The sequence below is a fragment of the Myotis brandtii genome, unplaced genomic scaffold, assembly GCF_000412655.1.
Source record: "Myotis brandtii unplaced genomic scaffold, ASM41265v1 scaffold693, whole genome shotgun sequence".
Classification (NCBI taxonomy): Eukaryota; Metazoa; Chordata; class Mammalia; order Chiroptera; family Vespertilionidae; genus Myotis; species Myotis brandtii.
Genome location: NW_005370710.1, coordinates 1507724 through 1527893, shown reverse-complemented (window position 1 = coordinate 1527893; position 20170 = coordinate 1507724). Strand labels below are relative to the sequence as shown.

The following is a 20170-nucleotide window of genomic DNA, read 5'->3' as shown; positions in this document are numbered from 1 at the left end:
TAAATACAAGGAATTAGATTCAGAGCATCAGACGTTTCCCAAGTCCCCGGAGGGGAACAGCCCCCCCCCCTCACCTCACCCCCCAGTGGAGCAGCCCTGGTAGAGGAAGGAGTCGCCCGTGGCTGGCAGCTGGCATGAGGAGGACAGACCCCATTTGAGAGATAAGCACCTCTTCCGTGCAGCTTTCTCTAACTTTCATACCTCTTGTTAGTGACGTCAGGGTTTAAAGTAGGTCAACTTCGCTTTCATAACAAGTTCTGTGTGGAGAAAGCTTTCTGAGACATTCCTTTCAAAATGTTTTATGTTGCACGCAAGCTTTAAAATTTCAAAGCAAAATCGGTATGAAGATGCTTGCAGACATTTCATTCTCCGATAGCGAGTGGTAGCCAGGGAGATGAGTCACTGCTGTGAAAGTCCTTCCGCCTGGGAATGTGCGGTCATTAGTGGGTCTCCCCTCCTTCCTGTTTCCTGTAGGATCATTAAAGAGAAAGTTCGAAAGAACCTTACAGATTCTTACTCATTCCTGTCACTCTTCAGATGAGGAAACTCACATTTAATCATTCCAGCTGGAATGAGTTGTCTTGCGTGTCTCTCACACAGAAGGATTTCAGCAGTGTGTGCAGGTGCCCCTTTAAGGAGGGGGCCCCGTACCCCTGCAGTGGGGGCTGGGCCAGGTGTGTTCCTTCCAACAGGAAGGTCACCGTGGAGAAGCCCCACAGACACGACCTCGGCTGGGTGGTCGGTCGGCATCTGCCATGTTGATCAGTCACATTGGTGGCCTTTCACCTCGGGAGTCTTCCTCCCAGAACTCGTAACCTCAGTCTAATCATGAGGACGCATCAAACAACGTCAAACAGAATGCCCGACAGAACTCCAGCTGGAGAGGGAGGAGCCAGCGAGGCCAGGGAGACAGTGGCCTCCTGGGTGGGACCTGGAGCCGTGAGCGGACGTTAGTACAAACCAAGGAAACCCAGATCCAGGGGACAGGAGCCAGCCGACTCCTCAGGGGGACACGTTAGCTCTGGAAATGGATGTGAGGAGTACAGGAGCCCAACTTTTCTGTAAACTTTAAACTTTTCTAAAACAGAACTTTGGCCAGACCCCGGCCCTGCGGCCTCCTCACCATCTGCAGGGATCACCAGGCGCCAGTGGGACCAGAGCCCTGTCCTCCCGGGCTCAGACCGCGGAAGGACTGTGCCTGCGGGAGGGAGCGCAGCTCGGACATTGTCACCCATCGGCTTGTGCTCACGTATCTGGTTTCTTTTCACAATGTTCTTTTACAGCAGAGAACGAGGAGGAAGATGAACTTGAAATGGAAGTGGAAGACCAGGATAGCAAAGAAGCCAAAAAACCAAGTGTCATAAACTTTGACACCAGTCTGCCAACATCGCATACGGTACGTAGCTCAGTGGCAGGTCTACCTGCAGGTGCAAGTTCTCAGCGGAGGGACCGGTCGGAGCCTGGCTAGCGCTGCTCACACCAGAGCCGGGTGGGACGTGGGCTGTGGCCACAGAGACGCGCTCCCTGGGACTTGCCAGCAGTTTCACCCTCGTCCTGCTGTCACCCTTTGAGGAGTGGTCCCCCTTCGTTGTGTGATTCTGCTGGTCGGGAGGCACTAAGTTACTTACTCTCTGCACCACTGGGCACTGGGCGCTGCTTACCCTCCTGACGTCTCACCCGCTCGTTCGTGACATTTGAGCAGAGACGTTCTGATCTCAGTCAAAATAAAGTCTTCTGAACTAGAAAAATGGTCTTGGAATTCTAAGAGCCAGAACTAGACTTTCGTGGGGGATGCTGATGCCCAAGGTCACTATTATTTGAGAAAAGTCAGTGCCCTCTGTGTATGTTTCCCCGGGTTTGGTTTGAGTCTGTGGCGTGCGTGTGCTGACGCCGTGTGACGACCGTGTCTGCCCGCAGTACCTGGGGGCCGACATGGAGGAGTTCCACGGCCGGACCCTGCACGACGACGACAGCTGCCAGGTGATCCCGGTGCTGCCGCAGGTGGCGATGATCCTCATCCCGGGGCAGACGCTGCCCCTGCAGCTCTTCAGCCCGCAGGAGGTCAGCATGGTGCGCACCCTGATCCAGAAGGACCGGACCTTCGCCGTGCTCGCACACAGGTGAGCCTCCCCGGCTCTAGAACCTTGCCTGTGAGGCCGGCCTGCGTGGAAGAGAAAGGGCCTTTGCATTCAATGTCAAGGGTGGCCTGTGCAAAAGAACGGCTGCTCTCAATTCCCGAGGCGTCCATTACGGGCCGGGGTTAAGTGCAGCTGCATTCAGGTGTCTTGTGGCAGCTGCAGGAAGCGGGCGGTGGGGCGGGAAGGAGCGGAAGTCCCACCCCAGCGCAGTGTGCTGGCAAACCCGCAGCAGGACTGAGGGCTGCGGAGCAAAGGAGCGTTTGCTAGGGGCCGAGGGGGTCACCGTGAGCCCTGGTCGCTCTCCGGGACGGGAAGCCTGTTCTTTTCCTACGTGTGCTCCCGCTTACGTGGCGAGGCCGCCTCCTATAGCCGCATCCCCGGTAGCATTCAAGTGGCTTTGCAGTGAGGGTCGATTCCTCTAAGTTGCTTTCCCCGGTGCATTGCTCTCGTCAGCTTTGCGTGTTTAAAAACTAAATGTTCCAACGGTTTTCTTCTGAAATCTGCCTGGAAGCAACGCACAGGAGAGGGAGGCGCAGTTCGGAACCACCGCGGAGATCTATGCCTACCGGGAAGAGCAGGATTTTGGAATCGAGGTGGTGAAAGTGAAAGCGGTCGGGAGACAGAGGTTCAAGGTCCTGGAGCTGCGAACACAGTCAGATGGGTAAGAGACGCCGCCCCTCAGAGCTAAGCAGACGTCTCCAAATGATGTGTGGTGTGCTTCTCATATTTCTTTACTCCCCTCACCTTCCAACTCCCTAACCTTTGACTAGTTCTCTTTCCCTGGAAGCTGTAGCCAGTGGTTCCCAAGTTTGCTGTGCATCAGCCCCTGGGATGTTTATAAAACTGCAGCAGCCCTAGCGCCTGCCTCATGCCCATCCTGGGAGCCCCTCCCCCAGGGTCCCCGGGACAGAGCTCCCTGGAGGTCAGGGCAGTAGGCAGACCCACAGGGCAGTGCCATTGGGCATGGCTCTGGGCAGAGAAAGGGTGGAGCTCAGAGGCTCACAGGCCTTCTGACGTTGAGGAATTGGGGGTATTCTGTTTCACCAGTTACTTGGCTCAGCCCTTACAAGGAATCTAAATTCATTTAAAAATCCAGTCCACCTTAATTTATCCTTTTTAACACACACACACACACACACACACACACAGACAGACACACAAACGTTTTGTCCTGATCGCTGCGGGCATACCTCGTGGGCGTGGCCTGGACTCTGGCACAGGGGACTCACCTGTGGAGAAGGATGCAGGTTCTGGGTTCTGCCCAGGACTCACTGAGTGGACACTCACACGCTGAGCACACGGCGCTGTCACAGGACGTCTGTCTGTCTGTCTCCCTCGGGGGATGAGCTGCTCGAGGACAATGGCTGAGACTTTTGCCTCCACACTTAGGCCCAGACCTTTCGCCTGAGCGGGTGGAAGTGTGTCCTGAGGGCCCTCCTGAGACCCTGAGCACTAACACTCCATTCTCACAGTGCTTCCTGGCCTCATGCGCATAAAATATTGATTATTAGTGAGCACTGTTCCAGAAACCGTAATGGAAACTGACTTGGGGGAGTGCATTTCTGAGCCTGTCTTGGTATCAGTGACTTTTGATTGTGGAAAAACCGTTTGAACACAAGAGGGCAGCAGACCATTATCTCTGACGCAGGTCAAGGCATATCCACCTGAGGAGCATGCAGCCGGGCTGGGCAAGCTGCGAGGGCACGGTCTCCCGGGTGGTGTCAGGCCCCCGCGGAGACGCTTGCGGGGCGAGGCTGTCTGTGTGGGTGGGTGGCTGGCACGGGACACGGCAGACCCTGAGCCTGGTACCCAGGTTCTGAACTCCGGGCAGCGCTCCATGTGCTGCTTGACCTGTCGGCCGGCGGCGCCTCGCCCAGCACCAGCACGGGGTGCACTGGCGCCTCCTCCTGGCAGAGCCTGCAGGCCCCCAAACAGACGGCTCGGCACAGCCCTCCTGTGGGCGGCGTTCCCCGCAAGGGCCCGTCTCAAGTAGCCTTCTGGAAATGGGGCTTTGCTGTCGTGAGAGTTGAAGTATGTTTAAGTAAAAAAACATCATGTGTATTTTGATTCTTTGCACGTTCAAGTTAAACGTTTGATGAGAAAAATGCACACGGAAGTTAGGACTGCAAGTACTTCTCTGGTCTTTTCAACTCCTCCCCATGCACGGGGTCTTGTTTTCCGTTCCTTTTTCTCCCCCTCCTCAGGGTGGATGATTGGAGGGAAAGGGGAGATGGGACGGCGGGTGTCTAATAAATTAATTTACAAGCATCAGGATACGCAACAGTAGTTGGTTACGTGTTGATTTTTTAACTTGGTTTCATTTATAGACTGCATATTTTCCTGAAATGTAAAAGTCTTCCTTTCCATTCCACCCTGAGATTGAAAATCCATTCCTTAGGTTATCTTTGGTTTGAACTTTGGTATGATTTATGAAATATAGTATGTTTGAAAAACTTCTGTATCTTAACATCAGCATTTGATGAATGTTTTTTAAAAAAGAAAATTTTGAAAACCTTAGTATTGAAAATTAGCCTCATGTTTAGTTTGAGTTAGTTCACCTTAAAAGTGACCCCGCGCCTGGTCCTCGCTCCCAGAATCCAGCAGGCGAAGGTGCAGATCCTGCCCGAGTGCGTGCTGCCCTCCACCATGGCCGCCGTGCAGCTCGAGTCCCTCAACAAGTGCAGGATGGTGCCGGCCACGCCCGCCTCCCGGGAGGACCGGCGCTCACACACGTGGTGGCAGAAGTACCAGAAGGTGAGGGCTGACGTCCACACGTCTGCAGGAGACGCAGGCGCGTGTCCTTTGGCTAAACCGTTCTTTCTCTGAGAAAAACAGCGGGTGAAGCCTGTTTCTACTTATTCGCGAGATGCCTCCGTTCTGAGTAGAAATAGTATTTATGCTTTCTGCCTGCAGGAAAGATCGCTAGATTCTAAATCAGAGTAAATTGGCTTTTGAGATGTACCTCTTAAAAACCTGGAAGTTTGCACTGTAACCTGATAAACCCTGCGTTGACCGTCCCTTACTCTGTGTCCAAGAGCGTAGTGAAGGTTTAATTTTGATGTAAATGAGTAGGATTGTTCATGAAGCGCCTCTGGCAGGGTCAGTGTGCACCACCCTCCTGTTCTTGGGGGTGAATGCACCCCGTTTCAGGACTCCCTTGCAGCTGGCGGGGGAGTGGGGGAGGCATCGGCTCGTGACTGGTTCCTGGGGACGCACTGACCTTGGGAGTCCGTGTCTTGGTCCCGGTGTCTAGAAGATTCCTGTGGGAAGTTATCACTGGGAGGCTCCCAGATTCCCGCAGCCGTGAACGAGGTTCTGGAGGGTGGGAGTGCTGACGCTGCAGGTTCGCAGGCAGCGGGCAGCTGTGTGCTTTCAAGCCTGACACGGCCCCTCACTCCCCTGGTTGGCTCTAGCAAGCAGGGCGATGGCAGGGTCACTTGAAGTCGCTGTGTGGAGCACACCCCGACGGGACACGGGCTCCTGGACGGGTTTGGGGAGCCGAGACCCTGCTCTCAGGTCACAAGGCCGGGGCAGCATCGAGGGGGGCCTGACCCAGGCCTGGCCTTAATCCGCTCCCAGGCACGGGGTCTCTTTGTTGTGTGGGATCACTACCAAGTGACTTATTTCTGGTTTCAGAGAAAATTTCATTGTGCAAATCTGACCTCGTGGCCCCGCTGGCTGTATTCCTTGTATGACGCGGTAAGTGACTCACCTTCAGCTTCCTGCTTCTGGGTGAGCCGTGCCACACCCCAGGCCTTAGAAGAAAACACGGCTCATGCTCACCGTGTCGCACGCTCAGGCTGGGCCGTTCCCTGCATTTGAGAACAGGCAGGCGACCGACTCCTGCAAGAGGCTGTGCCTGTCGTGTGTAGGATTTTTGCTTTTCCTGGTTTCTTGTTTTTTTAAAAAATATATTTTTATTGATGTCAGAGAGGAAGGGAGAGGGAGAGATAGAAGCATCAGTGATGAGAGAGAATCAGTGATTGGCTGCCTCCTGCATGCCCCACACTGGGGATCGAGCCCGCAACCCAGCCGTGTGCTCTGACCAGGAATCGAACTGTGACCTCCTGGTTCGTAGGTCGATGCTCAGCACTGAGCCACGGGCCGGGCCTTTCCTGGTTCCTTAGGCCTGGTGACCTCAGGACCAGATACGGAGATGGTCTAGACCAGTCAGAGGTGACACGCGAACTCATTTTTTTTGGTTGATTTTTCTTTGCTAAATGGCATTTAAATATATAAAATAAATGTCAAAAATATAAGTCTTTGTTTTACTATGGTTGCAAATATCAAAAAATTTCTCTATGTGACACAGCACCAGAGTTAAGTTAGGGTTTTTCAAAATGCTGACACGCTGAGCTCAAAAGGTTCGCCATCACTGGTTTAGGGTTTATCAAGCCTTTGACATTTTGTTGGGTCACATGGTAGTTACACTTAGAAAATTAAAGAGTCCTTTAACAGTGTTCTGGACTTTTCTAAACAAGTATATTAACATGTGTCTCCTGGTCCCTAGTTGGTGTGCTCTCGGTCACATCCACAGTGGTTCTGCTTACGTTTAATGCCCAGCACCACCCCCCACCCCCGCTGATGCAAAACCCCCACGACAGGCTGTCAGAACAGGTAGAGGAATCTGGGTTTGTGGACACAGACTGTGTGCAAAGCGTGGTTTCTGTCCCTTTCTCTGAGGTTTGGGGCAAATCACTGGAGTGTGTAACATGGGGCAGTGTGGCTGCTGCGCTTGGCACCCAGTCCACACTCCACACGGTCCCCGTTCCTGGGAGGCACAGTGCCCGCAAGTCCCACCTGGGGCTCCACAGTAGGTGCTGAGCTCTTAGCACCTGCACAGCCACGGAGGAGACCAGTTCACAACCAACACCCAGCACACGGGTTTTGTGCGCACACTGTGAAGGGGCGGTGAGCGCTCGCTCCTGCGTGGGAAAGTGCCTGCAGCTCACGGCCTCAATCCCGGGTGGAGGCAGGAAAGGCTTCCTGGGCAGGAGAGGAGGCTGGTGCCCCCGGAGCCCAGGGCGGGCGCCTGCCAGACCCAGAGCCCAGGGTGGCAGCTGCCAGGCCCAGCTGGGGCTTGGGTCATCCCCCAGGAGAAACAGACGCTGAGCTGGAACGCAGGTTTCACTAGCGAGGAGTGTGTGCGTGGTCTCGGAGCTGCGAAGAGCACAGTGATTGTAAATGCCTGAGCCTCATTAGGGCTCCTGTGTTTACAGGAAACGTTAATGGACAGAATCAAGCAGCAGCTGCGGGAATGGGACGAAAACCTGAAAGATGACTCTCTCCCTTCAAATCCAATAGGTAGGAAATGTTTATTGAACGGAACCAAACACATTTGGCTTCTTAACTAGTGTTTCTATCAGCTTTGAGAAGGGCATTTCTTTTGCTTTGAGTCTTTAAAAACGAGTGCATTTAGGAAGTGGGATGACAGGTGAAATGCTGGGAACCCCGTTTCCCACGGGGCTCTCCCGAGCAGCCCAGGCTGCCGTCCCTGCTCCATTCCCTCCCCTGGAGGCGAGCTGGCTGACAGGACCCTGCTCCGGGACCTGCACACGTCACCCTGTGCTCTGATAGGTGCTGTGTAGCCGTTTTTCTGGTCTCTTAGCAAATAAACCCCTAACGTGTCAGACTTTGTGTTTAATCTATAGAAGGCCCTTAGAGGAACAAGGGCAGGAAAGCCGCATTGTAAACCTCCCGAGAGGAGAGGGCACGCGGGGTAGCTGGTCTGCTTTAGCGGCTGTAAGGTGTGAAGTTTCCTCTGGAAACCCTAGAGGAGGATTTCAAGACACCGCTTCCCAAGTTTCACCCGTGAAAACCCGCCACGCCTCTCAGATTTTTCTTACAGAGTAGCTGCTTGTCTTCCCATCGACGACGTGCTGAGGATCCAGCTGCTGAAGATCGGCAGTGCTGTCCAGCGGCTGCGCTGCGAACTGGACATCATGAACAAGGTGGGCAAGCACCCCCAGCGCGAGGCAGCGGGAGCGCGTGGCTCTGGGGTCCCACGCGGCGCCTGCAGGTGGCACAGGCCTGCAGTGAGGACTGGAGGGGACAGTACAACCTGAGTGTTTCCCTGGGGTCGTGGGAGCTCCAGCTGTTTGCCTTCCTGGGCCGTGGACCCCTGTGTCCGCTCGGTGTGGACTCTGAGCACCGGTGGTGTCAGCCTCTCAGCCAGGAGGAGGGGTTAGGAAGCACTCGGGCCCCTTAGGGGGGTGTCTGTGACCTGTGTCATCTCGTTGTCATGTGAGCGCGTTTCCCCACTAACCTCCTCTTAATTTTCCAGTGTACGTCTCTGTGCTGTAAACAATGTCAGGAAACAAAAATAACAACCAAAAATGAAATATTCAGGTGAGATATTTATTACATTTTTAGTAAACTTCTGAGTACATTTTCCCAGCTGTCTTAACACAATTATTGTCAAAACTATTTCCGCTGCCCGTACACTCCACCTCTAGTTCCTCAGCAAGTGAACCGTGAGGGGCCGCGGGCTCCCTCAGCCCCAGCTCAGGGACAAGCAGCAGAGCCGGACGTCTTGCCTCAGTCCCTGCTGGGATCTGTGTTCTAGGGCAGCGGTTCCCAGCATGGGGCACACGCCTCAGGGGGGCAGTTTGATTTTTAAATAGGCAATTTGAGAATGAGTTATTAACTGAATTTTTTTGCATATCTTATGGTCCTAGGGCAGTGGTCAGCAAACTGCTGCTCGCGAGCCACATGCGTCTCTTTGGCCTCTTGAGTGTAGCTCTTCCACAAAATACCGACTTCTGCGCATGGGCCACGAGGTTTCAATCGCACTGTACATGCGTGCCCACACGTGGTATTTTGTGGAAGAGCCACACTCAAGGGGCCAAAGAGCCGCATGTGGCTCGCAAGCCGCAGTTTGCCGACCACTGTCCTAGGGGCTTCATATACAGTATATATGTTGTGACCTATTTATGCATTTTTGTTCTCTATTATGTTTTGAAACTTTATTTGCTGTTTTTTTCATATAATTTCATATTATTTTTTAACAATTTCTTAGTAATTTCATTCTCAGTACTTCAACTGTCCTTTCGTTCTTTTGTCTCTTTCATGCCATGTTCTTTGGAAGCTTCTTTAGATCAAGTGAATGGCCTTTTAGGCTTCCTCCTCGTGAATAGGAGCTCACTTTTTGAATAAGAATTCTGTGTCACGGGGGGCAGGGGGGCGCCATCAGGATTTGAGAGATGCTTAGGTGGGACGTGGCCAAAAGAAGGTTGGGAACCACTGGTCTAGGACAGTGGTCGGCAAACTGGGGCTCGTGAGCCACATGCGGCTCTTTGGCCCCTTGAATGTGGCCGTGAAGTTTCAACCGCACTGTACGTGCGCGCCCGCACATGGTATTTTGTGGAAGAGCCACACTCAAGGAGCCGCAGTTTGCCGACCACTAGTCTAGGATGTGGGAAGGACCTACTATGCCTCAGGCATCACAGTCAGTCCTGTTAAACATCGTTTTGCCACATTTGGCCCCGATCAAGCAGGGATGCTCTGACCTGGCCTGGTGCTGAGGGAGTGTTTGAACCGTGTATGCCGCTTTCCTAACTGCTGTCTGCAGTGACGGGCCAGCCGGGGAGGCACCCTGGCTGCACTGACTCCCGTGCTAGGAGCAGAGCTGTGCCCTCACGGCGCTGTCTGCAGCAGGGCTGAGGCTAGCGCTGGTCCTCTGGCCAACATGGAGAAGCGTAGGCTGAATAACCTGGGCGGGCTGCCAGCTCCTGCTGTCACTCTAAGGCTCTGCTTTCATGTAAAGCTAACAGGTCAGAAATCGTAGCTCTTGTAGCCTCGCTTCTTGGTCAGCCCGTAAGAAGTCTGTCGGAATGAGGCTGCCCCTCCCCATGTTGTGCTGACTGACCCTGTGCCGTCTATTGCAGCTTGTCCCTGTGTGGGCCCATGGCGGCCTACGTGAACCCCCACGGGTACGTGCATGAGACGCTAACCGTGTACAAGGCCTCCAACCTGAACCTGATAGGCCGGCCGTCCACGCAGCACAGCTGGTTTCCTGGGTAATGTCCTGGGACTTTTCCTTTCGGCTTTGCCATGACTGGGCACAGAGATTTCTAAGTAGCATTGCTGGAGTTACAGCCCGAAGTACACCATGGAATGAATGGTTCTCTCTACATGCCCTTCACGCTGGGAGGGGCTGGCGCCTGGGCTGTCCTTGCATCTGCTCCCTGGTGTGGGGTGGGGAGGAGGTGGGTGGCCCTGTGGGTACCTGTCCCTGCCACCCGGCAGTCTCCACCTGGGAGCCCGGGGGGTCCCTCAGCCACATCCTCTTCAAGGGCCCAAGTATGTCTTTTCTGCCACATCTGGGTCAGCCTTTCTTTTTTGGACAAAATGAGCTGAGCAGGAATTAGTGGTTTTACTGCTAGAACCATGGCAGTCGGTTTAACATCCTTTTTAGTCCAAGGACTAAAACTAGAATTAACGTGTTAACCTAAATTCTAAGCTTGGGAAAGCTCAGGGGTGAAAGGGCTGCGATTCCATGGTTTGGAGTGTCTTCCTGAAGAGCAGAAACACCATGGCTTGTATTCTTTTGATATATATTATTGATTTCAGAGAGGAAGGGAGGAGAAAGAGAAACAACAATGATGAGAGACTATCATTGACCGGATGCCTCCTGCACGCCCCACACTGGGGATGGAGCCCACAACCTGGGCATGTGCCCTGACCAGGAATTGACCTGTGACCTCCTGGTTCATAGGTCAGTGCTCAACCACTGAGCCACGCCAGCTGGGCCTTGTCTAGTCTTTCTGACGGAGCCTTCCTGTTTCAAGAGGTTCAGTCTCATGAGAACTGCCCACCTGAGAGCACTCCCTCTGGGGCAGCTGCCGCAAGGCGGTCACCTGTGTGGTCACACAGGAGCTGGACCACGTGCCCCGCAGGAACTCTGGGTGTGAGGGGCGTGCAGACCAGAGCTCCGTGTTCTCCCTGATGCTGAGAATAGGGCCCTAGGGCGTCTCTCCCTAAGCTGGAGGCACAGAGATGGCCACTCGGCTGACCTTCCCTTCGCCCTTCCCGCTGCAGGTTTGCCTGGACGGTCGCCCAGTGCAGGGTCTGTGCCAGCCACATCGGATGGAAATTCACAGCCACCAAAAAGGACATGTTACCCCAGAAATTTTGGGGTTTGACTCGCTCTGCTCTGCTGCCCACGATCCCGGACACCAAGGACGAGCTGAGCCCTGAGAAAGTCGTGCTCTGCTTGTAAACACGGTAGGGCCCCAGGCACTTCACAAGCTGTGGCCCAGGCAGTCCCCTGTGGGAACGCCCGCTACTGGCTCCCCCAGCACAGCGGCCCGGGATGGGCAGCCTCAGCCACAGGGCTTCGGAGGTTTAGCCTCAACTGCCCTGTGGGTGAGGGAGAGCCGCCAGGACACTTGGTTTCCAGGAACGCCCACCTCCACAGCGTGTGCCAGGGCCCTGTGCAACCTGGATCAGGCAGCTCGTCACGGATAGATACCGTCCCGCACAGAGCACGTGACACTGCTGGAGGGCGGCCCTGTGAGGCCGCATGCAGAGCAGCACGTGGTCCATGCTCCTGAGGGCCACACTCAGGCACCTGGTCCCAGTTGAGGGGCGAGGCAGTGGGTAGGACTTCAGAGCCCTTTACAGGCCTGTGTTCCTCTCAACTTCTCGTGTCTCTCAGATCCTGGTTGTAAATATTAGAGTTGAGAGAGGCAGCTTGAGCCCCAAAATACAGTTTTCATTTTCTCACGTGTTTGTTAGTAAAAACCCAGTATTGTGTGCATTTGCTCAGTGTCTGAACTGTGACACCGCTGGTTCTGTTCCAAGTGCAATCGGGACCTAGACCACTAAGGAGCAGATGCTCAAGTGCGTCCCCTCCGGGAGGCCAGACGCTGTCTTCTTAGGCTGTTTTGTTCAGGGTCAATTGGAAAAAACCTCTAAGTAAATTTTAAGAGCAAAACTAAAACACGTTCTCTGTTAAGTGATGTGAAGCGCCTACGCGAGCAGATGGCGTAGGTGTAAGAAGTAACTTGGAGACGAAGGTCTCGCTACGCTGGTTCGCCACCTACCTCTTTGCTTGTACACTGGGGGTTCACTGGGCGTCTTCCCATTGGTGTGAACTGTGGTGGTCTTGCTAGTCCTTTGCTGCTTCACCTAATTCATTGGGGAAAGTTCAACTAAGGGGTAAAACGTGAGGCCAAAACCGACTGTCTTTTACCAAACGTGCACCCGTGTGGACTGCCTCGCCCACAAACGCCAGCGACCACCCTGCACGTGCCACCTCGTTCCAAACTCCACACTGTCGTCCCCACCCTTTCCTGTGGCCCCGATGACTGCCAGGACCGGTGTCTGCCCGTCGCTCTGCACACCGTGCTGAGACTAAACCAGTGAGGGCGGGACACCGCTGTGACATTTGCCCCTGAAGGTGTCATCTCAGAATGTTCCATATTGCTCACTGACACTTGCAAATAAAACTCTAATTAAACACTCGCATATCCTACTTTAAAGTGTGTTATTCATGAGGAACCCAGACCTGAAACCGCTAAGCCTGCACACCTTCCCTGGGGTGCAGGGACGCCGCTCGGTGGGTCCTGAGTGTGTCAGCGAGTGCTTCCCAACACCTGCACCCACAGACCTGGTCTGGGCTCCCTCCCGAAGAAGCCCCGTTACACCAAAGGTTTCCACACCTTTTAGCCGGGCTTTTACAGAAACATGGCTATTGCCAGTACAAAGATGCTCTGAGTGGCTACTCAGGGTATAGCTAAAGCCTACACAGGTTAAGATGGGCAAGGCAACTAGCCTCTCTCAGTGGGAACTGTGCCAGGAGGGTGCCAGTTCAGGGCTGTGAGACAGCAGCGGACACGCCTGTGACTGCTGGGAGGCCATGTGCAGAGTGGCACGTACCGTGCTCCCGAGGGGAGGCAGCCTTCACCTCGTGTCTGAAGTACGCAACTCGCAGAGTGTAAAAGGCTTTATTCTATGAAGACCCTCGGCCGCCTTCAGCTGCTCCTCGAGTCTCTCAAGCCTCCTGGGGCCGAGGCGCGAGCGGCTTACTGAGATGTCCTGCTGGTGGCGGCTCCCACGGACTCAGCTCTTCTTTATGTGACTCAGCAGCTCGTCCTTCTCCATCTGGTAACCACTCTTCTTCCACTGGTCCCGCAGCTGCTGCAGCAGCGCCCCGATTTCCTTCCCGGAGGAGATGCCCGCCTTCCTGATGTCGTGGCCACTGACGGGGAAGGAGGGCACGGACCACTGCTGCAGGTCCCGCAGGAGGCCGGGCTGGCCCTGGTACTTCAGCAGCTCCCAGACGCGGGCGGCGGCGTCGGGCTCCCTGGACTGAGGGCCAACATCAGACAGTGCCACACACATTAGAAAGCATGCTAACGGCCCCAGCCTAGAGTTACACACATGCTCAGTGGGAAATTCTGTTAAAATATATGAAGTCCACAGAACATGTTGTGGGTCTTCGTGTTAATAAGTTAGCTTTGCTCAGCCAGTGTGGCTCAGTGGTTGAGTGTCGACCTATGAACCAGGAAGTCACGGTTTGATTCCTGGTCAGGGCACATGCCCAGGTTGTGCCCTTGATCCCCAGTGTGGGGCGTGCAGGAGGCAGCCAATCAATGATTCACATCACTGATGCTTCTATCGCTCCCTCTCCCTTCCTCTTGGAAATCAATAAAAATATATTAAAAAAACAAAAAGTTAGCTTTACTATTAGGACGGACTGCACTGACCACGACTGGTATGTACTTACGTCTATAATGAAGTCCTGGTAGGGTTTCAGTGGGTCGGAACTATCCGTTGCTTTAGTTAAGTCGTTCCTGTATTTAACTAGAAACAAGCCAAGGTTTTTCTCTTCTTTTGAAATCTTCAACCTCAAATCCAATTTTGTGACATCGTCCTGCACTTTGAATAACGAGGCCAAGAGAGTCATTGGCTTTGGTGAAAATCCTTCAACATTTCTACTGACTTTGTCAAATTCTTCCAAACTTGCATTAGCAGGTAAACCTGTCGGGATAGGAGCATTTTTCACTCGTCTGTGCGGTGGGTACATTTAGTGAACGACACCCACACGCTACACCAGCCACTGCTTTGCTGGTAGAAATGCCTGTGGCCAGGACTCAGTGTTGGTCCAATCTGGTGCCCTCCATCCACAGGGACTAGTGATGGCTGCTGGCCTCACGCCCCTCGCCCTGTACACCAAGGGGAGCTGTAAAGCGTCTGGGTCCATTTACTGGCTGAGCAGGGGGCAGAGATGGTGATCAGGCCCAAGGGACACAACCCAATGCAAACTCTTGGCCACTCACTGACGTGCGACCATAAGACACCCACTCCTTCAGCCCTGGCGGGGCTCGGCTGGTTGGAGCATCACCCGTGCACCAAAAGGACACGAGTTCAATTCCTACTCGAGCATGTATGGGAGACAACAGACCAATGTTTCTCTCTCTCAAAAAACCTTAGAAACAGGTGACGATCTAATAAAAGAGCATCCATCTGCTCCAACAACTGTCTGTATTCGAACTATCCCCAAGTTTCCCCACACAAGATGCACAGATGACCCCGTTCTTTCTGAAAGTAAATTATAAGTTACTAAAAAGCTGCTATGCCTGCCACTCTGAGGGCCTTGCATGTGTTAACTCACCAAACCAGCCTCATTAGAAAGAGGCTGTTACTTTCTCCCCAGGTTTATATTCAGAAACTAACAGTCGAGGAACTAACCCGCGTCACAGAACCGACAAGTGGCAAAGGCTCATTCAAACCCCGGTCTGGCCGCAGAGGCCACTGTACCACTAGCCTACGCTGTGTCTGAGTTGTCCCCCACTCGTGACAAAACTCTCCTACCTTGTCCTCAAAGTTTATTTTAAAATACTCCACTTCTCCTCTGAGGATTCTTCAGCTGAACTAAACGCATGCCCTTACGGAATGCTGAGCCAGCGTTCCACCCGCCCTCAGTGCAGACACGTGCGGCCGGGCCTCACCTATGTAGGGAGCCACGCCGAGGTCGTAGATGAGGTGAACCAAATGACTGACATGATTTCCAACCAGAATCTTTTTCAGTTCCACCCAGATCCTCTCTCCTGATATTCCGCCCAGGCCTTTGGCATTTTCTGCAATTGCTTCCAAAGTCTCAGGGTCGTGGTCACCAGGTTTGTCTACAATCCTCCCATAAAACCTACAAAACAGAATTCTCAATGTATCCCACTGTCGGCACACCAACCAGGAAGCTGTTTCCAACCTCCCGGCACCTTCCCCACCTAGTGAATCACACACACACAACCACCTATGGTCTGTTCTCTACCTTCTCTTTTTTCTACATGAGAAACCCAAAAGCCAATAAAATACGAGTAACTTCTTAAAGCTGGCCAGAACCAGGCCGCCCGCCTCACTCACTTCTGTCACCAAGGGAGTTGGAGGGGCATCCAGCGCAGTCCCTGAGCTGGGACAGGGGAGGAGTGAAAGGGGCCCCTTGTCCAGGCGCCCAAACAAGGCCGAATGCGACCCGAGCAGCCCAGCCCGAACGCTGGCCTGCCTGTCACATTGGGAATGAATGACGTTTCTAATGTGACGCCTGTCCCTGACGCTGGAGTGTTTCACAGCATCTCAGAACTGACCTCAAACCACACCCGTCCATCCATTCACCCTTGGCTACGTCTCCCCTGGAGACTCACTTGGATGTCACCGCTTCGTGCACTGACTACGTACACGTCATGGTCAGAACTGTATTCTGGTAATAACTATCGATTTTAAACATTCTTACCTGAAATATCTTAAAATTCTAAGGTAATCTTCTTGTATCCTCTTTTTAGCATGTCCAACAAATCTCACTTTCTTATTCTTTAAGTCTTCATAACCATTGAAATAGTCATATAAAGTACCATCAAAGCCTGTTCATGGGAAAGGGGAGAGAAGTGACAAATGGGAACTGGGAAGCAATGTGGCAGACCCACAACTGGAGCATCACTCAGCCGTGAATAGGGATAAAACCTGCCACCTGGGGTGTGGGCGGCCCTGCGGGCATTAGGCTCAGGGAGTGAGTCAGACAGAGCCGATGGCAGTGCCCTTGCTTCACAGCCGGCGGGCGGCAGTCGAATGCAGCCACTGTGCCCCGGTCTCTGAGGCAGCCTCGCGGGTGCGGGCATGGGCTGCAGAGCGGGCCAGGAACCAGGGTTCCCCAGGCGGGTACACCAAGGACCGAAGTGAACACATCCCCACGTTACCCAGGAACATCGAGTTGACAGTGAGGTCTCGGCGCTCGGCGTCCTGCTGCCAGTCCGTCGTGAATTCCACCTCCGCGTGTCTTCCGTCCGTGACCACGTCAATCCGCAGGGTGGTGATCTCAAAATTTTCGTTATGCAGCTGTAATTACATGGTTTTCAAAAATGAGGCTTCAGATTCACCGACGGGTTGGAAACAAGGGCGAGTCCTGACATTAGGCAGTTTTCTTCTCAGTCGGCGGGCGCACAGGCACGACACAGAAAGGCACCCAGGACACGCACAGACGGATCCACAGACTCTTTTCCTAAAAAGATGAGTCTGATACAAAAACGGCCACTGGGACAAGTGATGTGACAGAGGGGAGAAGCCCTTACAACAGTGGATCCTGCTGCTTCTGGTTCAAGCCAGGCTGCTCTCTGAAACCTTCCTGACGGACCCCGTGTGCAGAGAGCTGTGTCAGTTACAGACTGTAACCACTGAGCGAAGGGCTGACAGAGGAGAAACGGGGAGCACAGCGGGCAGCTGCTCACCCCTCACCAAGGAGGCTGCTGGGAGGCCTCCGTCCACCTTGGCTGGAGGGACCGTCTGCAGCGGTGAGAAGCCGAGTAGCTTCGTGACCGTGACCTGCGCTGAGCCGTGAGAACTCAGCAGGACCTGCGCACAGACGTGCACGAGTGAGAGGAGAGATGGCTGCAGTGCAGTGAGGAAGGGGCGGACGGAGAGAGGGCACTGCCACGGAGCAGACATGGCGGGGGAGCAGCAGGGAGCAGACATGGCGGGGGAGCAGCGCAGGGTCTCACATGCACACGGGCGCCTGGAATCTCCGCACAGGAACTGGGAGCCAAGCGAGCACTCCACGGCTGCTCTGGAATTCCTGTCTCACCCACTCTCCCCTAGGGACAGCTGGTCTCACTCAGAATTCCAGAACTCAGGAGTCTGAGGCACAGGGAAGCGGCAAGAAAAGGGTTTGAAATGTGAAGGCTCTTTGAGACCTGCTATGAAAACAGGGCTCCCAGGACGCCGCCCGCACCAGAGCAGTTAGCCCACGGAAAGGCCGATCAAGAGCAGACACATCTTGGACGGCAGACAGAGAGGATCATGGGAGTGATCACCACGATGAAGTGAAAAAAGTGACCAGGACCTGCACCCCCTCCCCCACTTGGTTTTTAAAACGCCAGACAGCAGGCTATTCTAACTGGAGGCTCCGCAGATTTCCCCCAAAGACACGCCCTACTGATAGCGACGTGGGTCCAGAGACATAAACTCTCCAGGTATTTTACAAACCCCAGACGACACCCAACACCAGGGGAGGGCCCAGGACTCCCCATTTAAGTCAAAGGAAAGACAGAAACCGCTCAGAGGGAAGGGAAGACACTGTCTACACGCTACTCTAAGGGAAATAAGACAGCAGGAAGCTTTCAAAAGAAATATTCTAGGAAAGACCATCAGGAACTTGACAAGACGGCAAAATTTGCAAAAAGACTAGAAAGACTGGGTGGTCCAGTTACAGCGACCTGTGGAAAGCAAAGGGAAAGATATGAGAATATGACAGAGGAGACCAAAGGCAAAACTAGGTTCGTCCCCGCGGTCCATGCCCAGCGTCACAGGGGTTTCCGGGGAGACAGTGAACCAGGGTGAAGTGAGGAGGACGCGGGAGGCCCACCCGGGGCGCTGTATGGCCCATGAGAAACAAATGCAACGCAAGGCCCGTCAGCTTGAGAGTGAAAACACCAGGGAGGGAAAGACCACAGAGGCTTCCGGAAGGAAGCACCCTCAGGCCGTGAAGGAGAGGCGCGCCCGGGCCGAGATTTCTCCGGAGGCTCCGGGAAGAGCCGTCCCAGTTCCGAGCAAGGACTCCCCGCTCTAAGTCCACAGCTAACACAACCATCAGACCAGAGTGAGGGCGCCAGCAAGTAAGAACGCCAGGCGTCCAGGAACAGGCCGTGGAAGAGGGAGAGGAGGAGGTTCCCAGAGCTGGCACAGGGGAGCTGGGGCAGCGGGCAGGCGGCCCGGACCGTCCAGGTGAGGGCCCGGAACAAGGACTGAAACTTGGTCGTTGGAGTGGACTGAGAGGACCCTGGCAGTGACAGCCCAGGACACATCGGGGCACACACACGGACAGCGATGTCCAAGAAAAATGCTGTTAACTGCAAGGACCATAAAGTCACGTGACACCAGAAATGTGGTCACAACACGCCTGCGATGCGGCTGTGCACAGGGCACGGGGGCACCGGACGCTGACTTAACCCAACACCAAGGACGATGCCCTGAGAAACCGCCGCGGCTGGTGTGGCACATCCCCCTCCCTCCCTAGTAGGACCTCAAGTCAACAGACCCCACCTGAAAACTGAGAAATCAACATGAAACACCGGGGCACAGAAAGGTGTACGGGAACCTGCAGGCAGCAGGTAAGTGCGGAAGGAGCCGTGGGAAGGAGCGTTGCCGGGGAGGGGAGGGGAGCGGGGAGGCTGTCTCCCAGGAGCCTGGGTGGTGTGCTGGTCGTCACGGGAAATGTAAGCTGTGAAGTCAGGACCGGGCAGCGCGGTGGCTGCCGGCGCCCCTCACCCTGGCCGTGACGGTCCCGTGCTTCTCCCCCTTGTTGTTGATCATGCGGACGCCGGCCGCCTGGAACAGCCCCTTCATCTGCTCGGGCGTGGCGGTGGTGGCGAAGTCCACGTCCTGCGGCTTCACGCCGGACAGCAGGTCCCGCACGGCGCCGCCTGCTATCCGCAGCTCGTGGTTTTCTTTGGCAAATAACTCTGATGAGAAAGATATTTTTATTTCAAGGTGCTTCCCCGAAGGACCCGGGGTACGTGGTTTTCCAGCCTGTGAGAGCCAGCGGGACCTTGAGCGCCTCCTGTGGGCGTCGGAGGACAGGCCCACAGGAAGGGAGGACCTCAGTGAACAACCCTCCCAAAGACACTCCACTAGGGACGCTCTCCTGATGGCCAGTTCCGTGATGTTGGTCGAAGCTGCAGGGCGAGGCTATCTTTACGTCCTGATCACACGAGATGTACCCGCTCCCCGCTGCAGGCCGACGCCTGTCTCACTCAGCTCACACAAGCTTGGCGCACACGGGAACGGAACTGTTATGGTGGCCGAGCTTAACAGAAAGAGGGGCTTCATGGAGAGTATATTTTTAAAAAGGTTTCTTCCTTTGAGGCAGGGTATGTGGCAGAACTGTGATCGATGAAAACTACAGAAACCGTCACGGAAGCCCACCCCCACCAGACTAAGGCTTAGACCCTGCACAAGACCAGCTGGGCCCAAGTGGCTCATCTCACCCAGCATCACCCCTCGCCTCATTAGCAGCTACACGAGGCACTGGGCCACCAAGATTGGCAAGGGAAGCCCATAACCGATCCTCTGAGAAGTCTCCACCCCTGTCCCTGAAAATCCGTTAAATGAGCCTCAGTAAAGGAAGTAAACCCACTGGGAGGGGCTGCAGTCTGTGGGGAGCCCCGCTGTCTCCCGGCTTCACTCATAAACTCTCTCTCACTTCTAAACTCTAGGCTGGCTCGACTCTAAATTCTTTCCTGCCCAAGCCAGGAACCCACAGCGGGTCATGCACCCGGGAATGCCTGTATCATCTCCAAATTTATAAAAAAACAGTATCTAAGCAACTTTTGGCAAAACCTGCAAAAATGGGCATGTTTAAGCTAGTGGCCCGACCCTGTACTGTATGTAAGTACTTGGCACACAGAAAAAACATGCTTTTTACTGGTCATGTCTTGCCTCTTGTGATTTCGCTATCACTTGGAAGTACCTTTCTTTCCATGGCCCAAAACAACGAGAGCCGGCAATGTGGCCAGAACACGAACCGTCTGCTTCTCGGTGTA

At 54.3% G+C, this 20170-nt stretch overlaps 2 protein-coding genes across 2 annotated transcripts in view; one reads left to right on the top strand and one right to left on the bottom strand.

Moving 5' to 3' along the window:
• The first annotated feature begins 656 nt into the window (after nt 1-656).
• On the top strand, nt 657-12600 carry CRBN (cereblon). Its single transcript, XM_014529747.1, has 11 exons — nt 657-886; nt 1284-1396; nt 1918-2120; nt 2650-2799; nt 4733-4892; nt 5775-5837; nt 7358-7442; nt 7974-8089; nt 8422-8486; nt 10025-10156; nt 11178-12600. The coding sequence occupies exons 1-11, from the start codon at nt 829-831 to the stop codon at nt 11356-11358; spliced, it is 1326 nt and encodes a 441-aa protein (XP_014385233.1). The 5' UTR covers nt 657-828; the 3' UTR covers nt 11359-12600.
• The window catches only part of TRNT1 (tRNA nucleotidyl transferase, CCA-adding, 1), an 8752-nt gene continuing 447 nt past the window's right edge, over nt 11866-20170 (bottom strand). The window contains exons 2-7 of the mRNA XM_005881888.2: nt 18897-19090; nt 16334-16472; nt 15874-16000; nt 15095-15288; nt 13870-14123; nt 11866-13451 (exon numbers count right to left, since the gene is read on the bottom strand). Of these exons, the coding sequence (XP_005881950.1) occupies nt 13203-13451; nt 13870-14123; nt 15095-15288; nt 15874-16000; nt 16334-16472; nt 18897-19090 (1157 nt within the window). The 3' untranslated portion in view covers nt 11866-13202. The remainder of the gene's footprint in view (nt 13452-13869; nt 14124-15094; nt 15289-15873; nt 16001-16333; nt 16473-18896; nt 19091-20170) is intronic.